This window comes from Cucurbita pepo, chromosome 10 (genome assembly GCF_057944985.1).
Source record: "Cucurbita pepo subsp. pepo isolate OVF chromosome 10, ASM5794498v1, whole genome shotgun sequence".
NCBI classification, from domain to species: Eukaryota; Viridiplantae; Streptophyta; class Magnoliopsida; order Cucurbitales; family Cucurbitaceae; genus Cucurbita; species Cucurbita pepo.
The window spans coordinates 3653953-3668619 of record NC_141807.1 but is presented as its reverse complement, the minus strand read 5'-3'; the positions used below and the strand labels follow the sequence as shown (position 1 = coordinate 3668619).

The 14667-nt window shown below is 37.4% G+C and overlaps 3 protein-coding genes across 4 annotated transcripts; all 3 read right to left on the bottom strand.

Annotated features, from left to right (window-relative positions):
• Positions 1–313: 313 nt before the first annotated feature.
• LOC111803128 (uncharacterized) lies at positions 314–3603 on the bottom strand. Its single transcript, XM_023687410.2, has 2 exons — positions 2846–3603; positions 314–625 (listed from the first exon to the last, which is right to left on the bottom strand). The coding sequence occupies exon 1, from the start codon at positions 3474–3476 to the stop codon at positions 2847–2849; it is 630 nt and encodes a 209-aa protein (XP_023543178.2). The 5' UTR covers positions 3477–3603; the 3' UTR covers positions 314–625; position 2846.
• A 106-nt stretch (positions 3604–3709) lies between these two features.
• LOC111803127 (peroxidase 72) lies at positions 3710–5776 on the bottom strand. The gene is made up of 4 exons (XM_023687409.2): positions 5435–5776; positions 4723–4914; positions 4479–4644; positions 3710–4380 (listed from the first exon to the last, which is right to left on the bottom strand). Exons 1-4 carry the CDS (start codon positions 5660–5662, stop codon positions 3968–3970), a joined length of 999 nt encoding a protein of 332 aa, XP_023543177.2. The 5' UTR covers positions 5663–5776; the 3' UTR covers positions 3710–3967.
• Positions 5777–7170: 1394 nt separating this feature from the next.
• LOC111804210 (uncharacterized) lies at positions 7171–14432 on the bottom strand. Of its 2 annotated transcripts, none has more exons than XM_023688936.2 (18): positions 14266–14430; positions 13797–13901; positions 13613–13704; positions 13151–13189; positions 12977–13033; positions 12211–12285; positions 11304–11369; positions 11170–11212; positions 10589–10634; positions 9474–9567; positions 9338–9390; positions 9147–9231; positions 8943–9045; positions 8765–8857; positions 8525–8591; positions 8109–8175; positions 7956–8009; positions 7171–7646 (listed from the first exon to the last, which is right to left on the bottom strand). In XM_023688936.2, exons 2-18 carry the CDS (start codon positions 13858–13860, stop codon positions 7503–7505), a joined length of 1242 nt encoding a protein of 413 aa, XP_023544704.2. In that variant the 5' UTR covers positions 13861–13901; positions 14266–14430; the 3' UTR covers positions 7171–7502. The 2 variants fall into 2 exon arrangements, 1 of the variants encoding a protein (XP_023544704.2); XR_015422754.1 differs by having other exon boundaries at positions 7560–7646; positions 8525–8613; positions 14266–14432.
• Positions 14433–14667: the final 235 nt, after the last annotated feature.

Genomic DNA, 14667 nt, shown 5'->3' with positions numbered 1-14667 from the left:
CTTTTTAAGGACACTATGAGCATGAATTTACAAAATTGTCCTTTAACATCTTTTTTATTTATTTTAAACTATAAAATTATTATCTTTTTAGTAACAGCTTTGACCGGTATACTTATGAAAAGTTGAGTCGTTACATGATCTATTCTAACCCTGTTTTACTTACTTTTGACGCTACGTTGTGCCAACCTGAGATGCTACTCATGAGTTGGTCAGGGACAGGTTTCAATTACTCTTTTATGTGAGAACCACTAAATGGAGGCGGTTTGAATCTATTTAAAGTTGCTCATAGTATGGAGAACCTAACCCACAAAAATGAAAAAATGGATTTGCATTCAAAGGGGAAAATGAACAGAATACAAAGACTGTTCTTCAATGGGTGGTGTTCTAAGTTATTTGGAACCTACTAATACAAAAGCCAAGTACCAAGAAACATCGATCCACCAATACAATTTCGGGTCGAGGCAAGAATATAGAAAGTTCTGATAAAGAATGCTCTTTATATTTTTTAACCAAACCAAATGAACCCATGCCCTCGTCCATCCAAATGAACTTCAAGACTCAGCGCTACATCCTCAACTGCTGCGCTACTTGAAAATTGCGAAAGCTTGGCATTTTCTGCAGCATCCTGTTGGTAAAAGAATCGAATGGAATTACAAATAAATAATCCCAAGTACGGATACTTTGACTTGCACACGTTATAGCAGCAATGGTGATGAATAAATAACAGATGTTCGCAGAAGAAGTAGCCAAAGCCATAATCATAAGACACAAAGCATGCAGAATAACAGATAGAATAGACCACTGCAGCTTAAACGTGTGTTGTGCTAACATGCTTCAGTGATATTGATAAATATGACTAATTGGCGTTAGGCACTCTTTAGTCTCAAAGTTATCGGAGAAGACTTCTGCTTTAGGTGATTTGGGAGCTCTCTCTAAAAGTCAACTTTCTGCTAATGAACTGTCCTGGTTTAAAAGTCCACGTGACGTATATGAAACTTTGAAGTAAAAAAAATTGATCATAACATTGCCTCATGTTTCAACAATGTTAAATAAGGTTTTTATTGACTTTACTAACGTTTACAGGAATAAGAATATTTCTATGATCTCCCAGTCTATTTTGATAAGTCCAAACATGAGGTAACTAGAAGATGGATGGATACATGAGCTTATTTATCTCAACTAGTAATGATTCTGCTCAGAAAATTTGAACACATATTGTACCAGATATGCATAAGCCATAAAGCTTCTATAAGAAGATGAAATGAATCAAACAAGATGTCAACAAAGTATAGCATTCAAAGGTTCGTCATCTGCTATAATTATCAACTCTAAGTTTATTTTTCTTTGTGCTTCCTAAAAGCCCACGCAATCAGGTCATTGGTAGCTCCAAGTTACGTTACACTTACTTTGGCCACCACTATCTAGTTTATCTCGTTACGTATAGTCACCAGCCTCACGGTTTTAAAGCGCGTCTATTGGGGAGATGTTTCCACACCCTAACATGGAATGCTTTGTTCCCCTCTCCAACCAATGTGGGATCTCACAATCTACTCCTCTTGGGAGCCGCTAGCACACCATCCGGTGTCTAGCTCTGAACCATTTGTAACGGCTCATGCCCACCGCTAGCAGTATTGGAAAGGTGACCCGCCGAAGACAGGAGCCCTTTAACATGTTTACGAAGACCTCTTAGAGAAAGGGGGTTCGATCAGTAGACTACTTTCCTTGAAGCTAAGCTCATGAACCGGAACCGATAAGACCTTCCCTGATTTCAGGAGGTAAAGCCGCTAATTCATTCTCCCTGAAGAGTAAACACTCAAGAGTTCAATCTGTCTCATCCAACCGTCTGACTAATGTTGAGTCTTCGTTTACTGTGAATAAATAGGAAAAGGAGGGAAATCAGGTTAATCAGTAATAGCCGCCCACGAGAAAGAAGAAATAGAAATCGGACCCGCTTTAGTTCGTTACATATCGTCATCAGCCTCACGATTTTAAAACACGTCTACTAGGGAGATGTTTCCACACCCTTACAATGAATGTTTTGTTCTCCTATCCAACCGACGTGGAATCTCACACTTACATAACTGGATAAATCTTCTCCATTTCAAACTGTACACCCTTTCTTATCTCAACTCAAAGTCGTAGAATTTCTCCAACGTAGAAAGACTTAACAGTACATCAATAACTGGATAAATCTTTGTCATTTCCTACTGAAAATATAGGCACAATCGGTAAGCTTCATCAACTAAGAAAACCCGTTTCTATTCCAGAAAGAGAGAAAACAGAGCAGATACTCAGGCCACTTGGCAGCTCCAGGCTAGTTTATAGAACTGGATAATCTCTTCCTTGACTACACACTTATGTGTCCCGAAATCCAACTCAATCAAGGACCCCTCCCTCAAGTTAGGCAAATGTACTACATTCTATAGAAATCATCATCATACTTATAACACTCGAGACAAGTTTAGGAGCTCCGGAGTAGGGATCAAATTCTTCTGCTAAGGAACACAGATAGGAACGTAGATTAAAGATCATCAAGATTGGTCTCCATGAGGCCAACCCCAAAACGTACCCAATTATTTGGAGAAACTCACGATAACGTCTTGATAAATGCGCAAAAACTAAGATAGGTAATGTGGTCTATACCATGACAAGGAGAGGAATTCTACCACGGTTGATCATAAGTTTACAAGTAAGGAATACATCTTCCATTGCTATGGAGCCTTTTGATACGATATTTTCTCTAAATCATGAGAGTTTATGCTCAAAGTGTACAACATCCAAGTTAAAACATGCTACTCGTTCTAATGTACAAAAGTAAAATGAAGAATGAAGGAGACAGTAGTACCTCACTCCACTGAAACTTTGGCGCCAACCTCCTTCATCTTGGCAATAATAGCATCAGCTTCCTCTTTTGTCACTCCCTTCTTCAGGAGCATAGGCGCTTTCTCCACCAAATCTTTAGCCTCCTTCAACCCCAAATTCGTAAACGTTCGCACTTCCTTAATCACCTTGATCTTCGACGCAGCATCAAACGCTTCAAGCTTCACATCGAACGCTGTCTTCTCCGTCTTTTTCTCCTCACCGCCTTTCGCTCCAAGACCACCCTTACCAACACCTTGCAAGCCCCCAAATCCCATCTCAGGCATCATCACCGCCATTACCGGCATATCCTTTACATCCAATTTGCCTCGTAGCACCTCCGTGAGGTCCGCAACATCGAGTAGCGTGAGACCGGAGATCTCATCCACAATGCCCGAAACTCTCTCCGAATGGGCTGGTCTTGATTCCGGTGAAGCAGTTGTGTAATTCCGAGGATTCAGCGATGATGAAGACGCAAAACTCCCCGATACAAGAAAATTTAAATATCGGATGGACGGAGAATCAGAGCAAGGGGTTCTCCGAATCCTCGAGAACTGAGGGGAAAAAATTCGCAGATGTCTCATCTTTGAATTATTCGGTAAATCGTGAATGTTCATTCAGAAAGTACAGTGAGACAATGAGAGCTCCGTGCGATCATGGTTAATGAGTTCGGAGGTGGAATGTAGATCGCCTGCCGTCGTTCAGATTCCGGGAAGAGGCATAAACCCTACCGTTGAGATTCAAGCAAGCATGCAGTAAATTCGCCGGTGGGCTTTTTAGTTGGGCTTCGGAATCAACGGTCCATTTCATTTCACAACATTTTTATGAACACCTCTCGAAAATCTTAACATAATTTATTTATTTTTTTTCTGATTATAATAATTTATATTTATAAATATAAGAACATACATAGGGACCAATGGAAGTCGACAAACACAAACAGCTTCAAAATCAAAACATCGTAGAAATTAAAGGGAAAAAAAACCATATCAAATCAGACACGAAGCTTCAAATAACAACGAAACCCAGAAATATTTTCACCCTTCATCAGTCTGCTGCGCATTGGAATAACTTATTTCATTCTGGAAAACTACGAAACCCAACAAATTTAATTGTTGATCTTCCTGCAAGTCTTTCTGATCTCTCCATTTGAGCCCGTCAATGGGGAAATATTGCCCATTTTGATCATGGATTTGGCGAACTGCTGGAAGAACATCTCGCTGTTGTCGGCATATTTCTTTACCAAAGCAGCCGACGCGTCGTTTCCGGTGAGGAGAACTTGGTCGGAGTTGAGAAGCCCTTTGAAACCAACAATGTTCTTGAAGTAGCTGTTGTCGAATTTGGTCGGGCTGACGAAGTCGAGGAAAAAGAGGTTATTGTCGCCGCCGGATCTTGGGCAGCGGTTCCGAAGCTCGGCCGCGTACGGCTGCGGAAGGGTTTTATCGGGCTGTCCATTGCCGTTCTGGTTGTATAGCCTCTGCCGGAAGCTGGTGCACCTTGAATTCCCGATGGTGTGACCTCCTGTGTAAAACAGGATGAATATGAACTTAAAAATAGAAACTTTTGAAAGATTTATTTGATTTACAATCTATCAAACAAGTATTCAATGTTCAATTTACCAGATAAGGCGACAAGATCAACGATGTCAAGGCCCTGGTTTTGGAATCTGTTGAGAATGGTTTGGAAAGTGTTGTTTGGAGCTGGAATGTTGTTGTTGGAGCCACTCAAGCTCGCAGTTCTTGAGTCTTTCCTTCCCAATGGAACCTCCCAAAAGGGTCCACCCGTCTGTCAATAAAGTTCAATATACATATCAAAATGATTTGACCATTGAAGAACATAAAGATTTGCAGAGACAGAGCATACAATGACAGTGGAATCTCTTGCAGCCAAAGCCAAGATATCAGCACAAGAAACAGTTTGTGGGCACTCTTTCTCCAATGCAGATTTGATCTCATCAATCACCTCAAACCCTCTAGCCGAGTTCCTATTTGGGTTTGAATTCTTCTCGCTTCTAATGCTCCCACTGCTGTCCAGTAGTAAAGATGCATCACACCCCTGAAAATAAGTCATTTAATTTAGTTTAACAGCCACTTATCTCAAAAGTTTAGTTTAGAATGCTAGGAGCTAAGAAGTTCGTGGCAAATTTAATTATGGATCCATATTCTTGACAACCCCATGAGTTTCAACGAACTATATAACACTCAAGCATACCGTTAGTAAATATTATACACTTTAGAATTTTCTTTTCAGGCTTCCACTCAAAGTTTTAAAATGCGTTCATTAAGGAATGAAAGGTTTCCACATCCTTAAAAAAAAATGTTTCGTTCTCCTCTTCAACCGATATGAAATCTCACAATTCACCGCCCTTGGAGACCCGGCGTCCCTGTTGGCACACCACCCACAGCTAGCAAATAGTCTGTTTTGGCTCACTATGTACACAGTCACTTCATAATTTTTAAAATTCGTCCATATCCTTATAAAAAATGTTTCGTTTCTTTTTCCAACTATATGTTGCAAAATGTAAGTCAACAAGAACAAATAAGTCAAAAAGGAGAAAGAAGACTAGTAAAATAACCTGAACAAAACAGTCATGAAAGTGAAGTCTAAGGATAGAAGCAGCAATACGAGCTTCTCTAGCAAAAGCCTTTGCCACAATGGATTTCACTATTTCCTTAGCATTGGGGCAGGAGTGGTCATAATATTGCGGGTACAGAGACCCAAAGCCGCCATTTCTGCTAGAGAAACAGAGAGGAGCCAAGGCAAGAAGGGAAAAAATAACGACAAAACTCATAGGCTTGGCCATATTGAAACCTTTGCAAGACCAAAACTCAAACCTGGAATGTTGCTGTGAAAGGAGTTGAAATGGGCAGTGGCTATTTATAGAGGAGACTTTGTGGAATGGTCATGTCTGTTGAAAAGAGGGGACGCGCAAAATCATGGATTTGGTAGCTAACTTGCAGAGTTGTTGTAGCTTTTAAGTTTCTCTCCGGGCTCTGTAAAAGTCTTGTGCTTTATCAGCATGCTAACTATTAGTTTCTTTATACTTTCTTTACAGAATTACCTAAATTGGGAGTTGTCATAGACATGCAAACACAATATTATAATCCATCAGTTAATTTTTTTTTTTTTTTTGGGTAATCAAACCATAAAGCTCTTGTGAGTTCCCACGTTAGTTCGCAAGGTAAACGAAGCATTCCTTATAAGAGTATGAAAGTTTTTTCTAGCAAACACGATTTAAGAATCGTGAGGTTGACGACAATACATAACAGGCCAAAATGGACAGTATCTGCTAGCGGTGGGTTTAGGCTGTTACCAATGGTATTAGAGCCATACATTGGGCGGTGTGCCAGCGAGGACGCTGGGCTCCCAAGAGAGGTGGATTGTGAGATCCCACATTGATTGAAGAGGTGAAAGAGACATTCCTTTTAAGCGTATAGAAACCTTACCCTAGTAGATGAATTTTAAAAACCGTGAGCTTGACAACGATATGTAAGAGATTAAAGTGGATAATATTTACTAGCGGTGAGCTTGAGTTATTAGAACTCTATTCTCGATTCACTTCCTCCTCAATTCATATTAATTTCTTGCCAACTTAAAAGTTCACAGCTAAGAAAGAACACAAGATCAAATTTCACCTAGCTTATCAGCTTAGAGCATAAAATCATTGCAAAGCTCGTAACAACGAATATGTCCATGAAATTTACTGTCAAACTTAGCTGCAGGGTCGAATAAAAAAGCTGGGAATCTTTGAGTTAAATAATCAGTGGGGGAGTTTGTCAACAGAGCAGGTGAGGTTAAAGATTGTTCTTCTTTTGACCCTTTTGTTTCCCTTTTGCACTTATTTTCTTCGTCTCATAATTAATATTTGGGAGACCTTTTCTGGGGGACTTTCAGTCCTCTCTTTGTTTGCTTCTTTGTTTCTAGAAAGTAAAAGTAAAGGTTGAAAGTTCAAAAGGGTGAAGGCCAGCAAGGCATGGATTCCTTCCAAACCCCATGCACCTATAAAATTATGAATCGTATACTAATTATCGTTCTGTAAACATTTAAAAAAAAATTAAAGTGAACCAAAGTCCTTATTTGTTCTCTTTAATCTTGTCTTCTAACCGAGCTTTGAGAAAGCATATTCTATCCTTAATTATGAATGGATGTAGACAATTAGGTCAACATAACCAACCAGATAATAATATGAGACAAAAAAAGGGTGTGGGTAGCAGTTAGGACAACCACTTCCTTTGACCTTAATTTTTCATTTCCAAAGTATCCTAAACTGAAGTGAAATGATATGTCTAATCATCTAGAGCACGAATCATATTTGTCAAATGGTTCTATCGGATTAAAAGTTCTGTTCAGACATAGTTTATTATAAATTTTAAAGAAAGTGATATAGACAACTTCTTGCAATCTATATGGTAAAATGAATGCTCTAAACCTTAAAGCTCCAAGCCAGATGGGTATGAAGTAACGTTTCTAAGAACACATATTACGCCCGCCCTATGATATGGATAGAAATGTCTGACACGTTGATAGCTTCAAAAACTAAGCTTTACCTAGATCCCTTTTGCCCATCGTCCTTGCTACAATGGCATGCAGCTAAATTTCTCTCATGAACTGTCCAAGAGCTAAAATCTGAAATGGAGAGACATTCATATTGAACCATAATTTTTCTCAGTCGGTGTCCATGTCCGTCGAGAAGAGGAAGAGGATGGTGGACGATCCCAGGAGGCTTCACTGACGAACCCACTGTTGATGCCTTCAGCTCTCGGGTAGCTTTGTCCTGCACCACTCGCCTAATTTCATGGATACAAGTTCAAACATGCCAAAACAAGTTAATGTCAAATCTGACAAGAAAATACGAGCGTTGAAAAGGTACTGCAAGTACAAGCCAGTATCATTCCGAAAATTATCGGAGGTTACGTGAACTATGCTAAATCAACTATCGTCAAGAATGAGAAAAAACGAAACTGTGTCGGTAATAATGAATAAGAATTGCTACCAACGAACAGTACGTGATGCTCAATGAAACCTTTTGGTTTCCTTGATTGCATTCAAAAGAAAGAAATCTGGTTACTTAACATCAAATGGGGCTGTAAACTTACAGTTTCCAAGCAGGCGGATAGTAGTGCCATGCCCGGCAATGCATCAATTCCACGCTACATGCAGATGCAATTGACTCGACATAAATATCGAACAATAACAGTACATTTCATAGAAAAGAAATCTGACCGCAACGGCGTCAAACAATAGCTTACCTGGCCTTGCATTCGTGCCTTATAAACAAATCCTCCACAGCAAAATAGTGATGCTACGACTATGAATCTGCTCATCACAATTTTTTCAGGCATCAAAACCAAAATAATTATTTTTACCAGGTTATTGAGAAGTTAATCTTAAGTCGTCGATCAATAGAGAAAGATATTGCAGCTGAGAAGGCCACTTCAATGAAGATATCACCATCATCTAGATGAAAGTAATATTTTCTAAGCCAACCAAAGCATGCAGAGGGAAACCTGGGACCCAGTTACAATGCAATATATATATATATATACATATGTAGACTTCACAGCATCCAAACTGTTTTAACACCTAAAGATCAAGGTACTTCACAGACAGATGATACTGAATACTCGGGGTTACCAAAAAGATTAAGAAGAAAAACTTGACATACATGCAAGAGAGTATTCCAAATGTGGCCCATCCTTTCATAGAATCTCCTTGTACGTCCTGCCTTTTTTCTGCAAAATATGAAACACAAAGCTAAACTTAGGTTACTTTCACGCCTTAAAGAAAAGAACAATCATGATAGACAACGTTGTATTTCCTGGATTACACTAAATTCAGTTCTTACTAAAACTTCAATTTAAAGATTGTATGGGTGATAAGTTTCTTGAGATAGATAGATTCTCACCACACGTCTTGGTAAGAAAAAAAATAATAGGTTCATAATCAGCCACAGGGATCGTGACATTGACTTCATATGGAACATCTCTGGCAATAACACCTGAGAGAATTACAAGTATGTGATAATATGAGGGTTATAAATACTGATAAGTTAATGAGAAATCCATGATAAAAAAAATCCATACATCTCCAGTTAATCATCAACATTGAGGGTGACAAAGTTGTAGGGTAGCTCCCAGTTGCCCCTGAACCTGACACTTTCACCTCAAGTCCATTTTCTGGAAAAACCTGCAAATGTTTTAATCAGATTGCATCAGCTACCAAGAATATCAATTTGTAAATTTTTATTCAACTAACTCACGATACCTGAATGATTGGGAACATGATACCTGAATGATTGGTTTCTGTACCAAAGAGGAAAGTGATGCAATGGCAGTCATATGAAGAACCACACCAGTCTGCTCTGTGCTGAAGCTGAAGATGTAAATGTGAGGTTTAATAACTGAGATGAATGGATCTTCTATCACTATCGAAGTGAAAGACTATAATGGAGGGGGGGAATCGGACAGTGGACTTTTACCTGAATGCACGGTGTGGCTTCTCAAAGCCTAACTGAGTTAAACCATTGTAAACCTGGGCATTAAAGTATATCTTTGTAAGTAATTCAATCGATTTTTTTTTTTCTATACCATCTTGAAATGACAAAAGGTTCTTACAATTTCCCAGGATCTAGGGTGAAAGCCAACAGTAAATCCCTTGAAAACACGTGGGCCTTGTATCACACAAGGGATGGCTAAGTCGACAATAACTCTGAGGTAGATAACAATTATAAGTGAGTTACTTTCTCTGCGCAAGAGAACTTCCCTTTTCTAGAAATAATGTCTCAAATCCCAGCGCATTAAGAAGCATCCCTAATTAGCATTCTAAATTTTGGAGTAAACTGTTGACATTGACCGTTCGCTTCTTTTTTCTTCCATAAGAAATCTTTTACAAATATTAACGAAAATAAGACTGGCTTTCTGCCTGGTTTAGATTTGATTATCACTATAACACTAACATGACGTGATATTATTTAGAAATTTCTCTACCAGGCTGATAAGGCCCACATCCATGTTAATTGAGTCCAAAAAATGGATCGCAGGGGAGGTGGTGCAACTGCAGTACAGTAAAAAAAAATGCACGTCCAAAGGAGTGAGTGCAGTTGTTTATATTTCTGCATGAGGGTGTCACATGAATTTCTGGATGAGAGTGGGCCCAATCAAGTTAGATGTGGAGTCGTTAGAATACAGGGAGAATATTAGAAGGAGAAGGCAGGAAAGCGATGGGTACAAATTTGGATACCTCAAGCCACTACCATTGATTCGTCACATTTCCACATAATACAATAACAGCAATGAGGCTAATTTAATCGCGGGCAAGGGATTCAATAATGAGTGCTTACTACTGCCATAAACTAGACTCTAATTAATTTAGAACTTCAGATGACAGATTCTTTACTTTAATGTTCGATACTGTTCACTTTTCTTGGGTAGAAGTAAGTGTTTAGCCCAGCCAACAACAAATAGAACTTGAAAGAAACAACTATGCATGATTTTCAAGAAGATTGGCACCCATGCTTCAAAAAAAAAAAAAAAAAAAAAGGGAAGAAGAAAGTTCTTATTCATCTACCATGTTCTGACAGAGTTGCATAAATTTCAATAAATAAGCCATTTACTTCAATCTACTCATCATGTAAACCTCAAAATCATCATTCAAGGATTGCAAACATGTTTAGATTCAAAGAATTTAAAAATCAACTATTTAAAAGAAATCAAGGTGTTCTGCTCAAGACCTGCAACTGGACTCATAAGTGATATTGCAGATGCATCCGAGACCACCTATAATCAGATGAATGAATGTGTATCATCATTAGTTGCAACATATTCCAAGTGCACTAAGATCAAACATGTTCATACAATTCTCAGGAAAGGCAGATAAAGCACTGCTCAAAAAACTATTCTAAGAATTAGACGGTGCAGGATACTGTATATAGAATAAAATAATAAAAATAAGTTAGGTAAGTAAGAGAGACAGAGGGTTCATGGTTGATGATGATTAAGTTCCAGCCATTAGATTTTGGCCATGGCTAGATGACCTTTCATTTTACTTTACCTACCTTTCCCAGTTTGTACAGTCTAGCTGAAAGCAATAATAAATGTTCGAATATTTCTAGAGAGAGAGATGGCGGACGGATCTTAATTTTATGAGGAATTTTTAGGAGTGTTGATTGAAGTAATAGCCAACTTTCACAAATGAGAAGATGCAAAGTGTATTGTTTGATAAGGCATAAGTTTCTTTCTGAGAGAGGGAAAATCAAGGGATCCTTCCCCTTAATATCCATGAAGGAAACTTGGGGATGAAAAGCTGACTAACCTTTACATCGTCCATTTAAACAACCTCCACATATAACATTTACCTGAAATTAGAATTTGATAGTCCTTGAGAAGCCATAAATTTATCTACATAAGTTTGAAGGATTGAGAGACAGTTCCAACATAATAACCAACCTGTGCAGTCCTCCCCAATTTGTCATAACTCTGCTCACAAGAAGTCAGGTCACCGTAGTAATAACCCTGGGCAGATGGAAATTGAAATAATTACGATGTCTAGATCGATGACATCCATCAAGTTATATTGCCAACAACAACAACAATAATAATAATAAAATAGCTTTTTTTTTTTTTTTTGGGGGGGGGGGGGGGGGGGGGGGGGGGGATTAAAAAGGGGCTATAAACAAGGGGAGATAAAAGAAAATGAGAAGATGTAAGTTTGCCCCTAAACTTTCAACGTTGTCCATTTAGTTCCAATTCCTAGACTTTAAAATATTTCTAATAGGTCTTCAAGTTTTTAAGATTACGCCTACTTGATCTTTATACTTAAAAAAAAATTTACTAAGTCCCTACGATTATCCTGTGAGTTCAATTTCAATTTCAAGTGTTTGATGACATAAATGTTAAACCAACGGAGTTAATAATATACAAACGTTAGATACAAAATTACAAGTTTAAGGGCATGTTAGAATCTTTTTAAAGTATTAGAACTAAATAAACAAAACAATGAAAGTTGAAAGACCAAACTTATAGTTTTAATATCATCTTGCTCCCACTCCCAAGAAAAACATTTGGTCAAAAAAATTTCCAACGAACCTAAGAGGAGTTTGTACCCATCTTTCATTATACACCATGGCTTCAAGAAGCAGGTTAGAACTATCTGTCAATAATTTACTAAAACAATTTCTCCCTTCTTTCCCATTTCCTCTTGCAGGTCTTTCGTTAGACAATGCATTAGTTTTTTTTCACGAAACTCAGCTTACTTGTGAGTTAAATGGCGAGCATTTTCATAGGATAGCTTCCGTTCACATCCAAGAGAGAGAAACTAAAATAAGCATCCATTTACATTAGAAACAAAGCTTACTTGAACAAAGTTGGCATGTCCTGAACCAGAGACAAAATAATTGAATTTGTCAAATCGACCAAAATCCACATATCCCTGGTTAATCAGGAGCAGATGTAATAGTTATGAACGACAGCCCAATCCGTTGAAAACAATGAAGAGAAAATGAAGGAAAATATGAACTTTCCAGAGACAAAACATAGTCTGAACATGTTCAAGAGGTAATAAAATAGTCAGCATGAAATAATTTTTGAACCTTGATTCACAATAGTCATGGACTCACAACTACATATCAAGAATTAACTTTTTACATGCCAGAGCTTTCCTTTTAAAATAGTGTGAAGAAATAGAATGCCAGATCATAACCTTTAGTCATTTTTCAAAATAAAACTATATTAGTCCTTTCAGAGCAAGAACTTGCAACCATGTAATGAAGGGCACGAAGTATTATAGAACTCTTTTAACTACAGCAAGTATAAAAGAATGAACGGAGTAATGCAATTTTTCTCAGTCAATTTTGACAGTTCCTTGAGAATAGTTAATCCAAAATGAAATAGAGACCAACCTCCTTCGGAATAAAGAAACATATTCATTCTCAAGAGCTCCTACACTCAGACCCTTAACAATTTATCGATGGAACCCTAACAGCAGTAAGCAATGACGTGAATATATAAACCTATCTTCATCAAATAAGGCATTAAGGTGCTGCATGTAATATTCCTATGATAGAACATCTTCTCAAAGTAATCAAAGTTCATGGTAAAGTAATCTAGCAGAGATATATTACCGTCTGTTGTGATCTACTTTCCACATCTTTGCAAAATCGAACCACCAAGTCAGAATCCTATATCAAGACATGCTTGACTTAATACTGCCTGAATTCATATATTTATAGATAGGATTTTAAAAATATAATAAAATGTCTCAAGTTTCATTATTTAATTGAAAAAAAGAATATCACCTTCCCGTCATATTCAAATGGTTGTCCAACCCAGCTACTCTAGTTATTGAGTTAAGTAAAGCTAAAAACATAATAACACCAGATGTGAGGAATAATCAAATAAAACGTAAAGAAGAAGTTAAGTTCAGTTCTGATTGCACAAACAGAAACAGAAAGTTCAACATGGCAGATGAAGATGCTACCAGAATCACAGGTCTACCAAAACAAAAACAATCATATCAAGAAAATTCCACTTGAGACTGAAGAAACTTTATGGGAAAGGCCTCCCAAAATGAAAACATGACTAATCACAAGTCTCTGGAAGGATCCATTCGGGATAAAGTAAATTCAAGAAAGATGGCAATCAGGAAAGCTACAGAAAGATCAACATAGACTTGGTTGTTCTACAAATGTAAATTACTTCCCCACCTCCCAATTAACTGTATATTTGATAATATTGATATATCATACTATGTAGGATACAAAGTCAATGACGTGACTAGAATTGTCAAGAACATAGCAACTGGAACTTGGCACTGCAATTGCATTCGTTTCAACAGCCTGTAAAAGAACACCTAAAACAAAGAAAAATCCTATAAGACAAAAAAGTATATACAGCGTTCAACATTTGAAAGGGGACAAAATAAGCTGAATTAAACAAACTTACTAGTGAAAGCAGTGAAGAGTAGTAAATGTAAAGAACAAACACCAATATTATATCTCGCACTCATATTTTTATGTTGCTTTCAACGTTTTGAACATGTCCTGCAGGCTGCAAATAAAATTTTGTAAGCTCAGCTGCTGAGATATCATGACTAGTAAATAAACAAATCAAGGTAGACAGCATGATATTAGTAAATATCCATTGCTAGTTATTATGTCTATGTTGCCATAAAACCAGAAGCTCAAGTTAACCGATTCGAAGAGGCAAGTAGAACCGATTGAAATAGATATCCAATATAAGGAACGAATCGATGGCATTAATAAAAGCTTATATTCAATACTACATCAGCGAGTATGGATTCAACTAAACCGCGAGAGAGTGCATAATGTAATTATGTTCCAAGTCCAGCTGAAATCGAGCCTCCAAACGACCTCTTCCAAAAATGATGATCAAGAAAACGAAACGAAATTACCTGAAACCTTCAAGTGAATAGCTCCGTTTTTGTTGCCCTCCACTGAATCAAAGGACTGGAATTTGAGAACTACGGAATGAATACGCGAAAACCTGCGACCAGGGGAACTGTCCGGCCATTACACCAGAAACGCGGGCATTTTCCTCGCAATTATTTCTCTTACTTTTTTAAAAGAAATTTCCTGTAATAATTTCGAGTTTAAATTTTATAAAAAAATGTAAAATTTTATTAATTTGGATAAATGTTGTAAATTTGTAATTATTTCTTTGATTATTAAATAAATATTGTAATGTTTAGGTCATGATAAAGTCTCATCCAAATATTTTTTGAAAATAATTAGACAATTAATGTCTGATGTATAATTAATTGACTTTAAAACGAGCTAGATTCCTTGAAATTTGT

What these genes read in the sequence shown, in the direction of transcription:
- LOC111803128 (XM_023687410.2), bottom strand. Translation starts at nt 3,476, where the DNA reads ATGAACATTCACGATTTACCGAATAATTCAAAGATGAGACATCTGCGA.
- LOC111803127 (XM_023687409.2), bottom strand. Translation starts at nt 5,662, where the DNA reads ATGGCCAAGCCTATGAGTTTTGTCGTTATTTTTTCCCTTCTTGCCTTG. An exon ending in TTCATGACTGTTTTGTTCAG is followed by an intron (nt 4,915 to 5,434) that starts GTTATTTTACTA and finishes ACTTATTTTCAG; the next exon opens with GGGTGTGATGCATCTTTACT. An exon ending in TGATCTTGTCGCCTTATCTG is followed by an intron (nt 4,381 to 4,478) that starts GTAAATTGAACA and finishes TGTTTTACACAG; the next exon opens with GAGGTCACACCATCGGGAAT.
- LOC111804210 (XM_023688936.2), bottom strand. Translation starts at nt 13,860, where the DNA reads ATGAGTGCGAGATATAATATTGGTGTTTGTTCTTTACATTTACTACTC. An exon ending in AATTGGGGAGGACTGCACAG is followed by an intron (nt 11,213 to 11,303) that starts GTTGGTTATTAT and finishes TTCTAATTTCAG; the next exon opens with GTAAATGTTATATGTGGAGG. An exon ending in TACAGAAACCAATCATTCAG is followed by an intron (nt 9,046 to 9,146) that starts GTATCATGTTCC and finishes AAACATTTGCAG; the next exon opens with GTTTTTCCAGAAAATGGACT.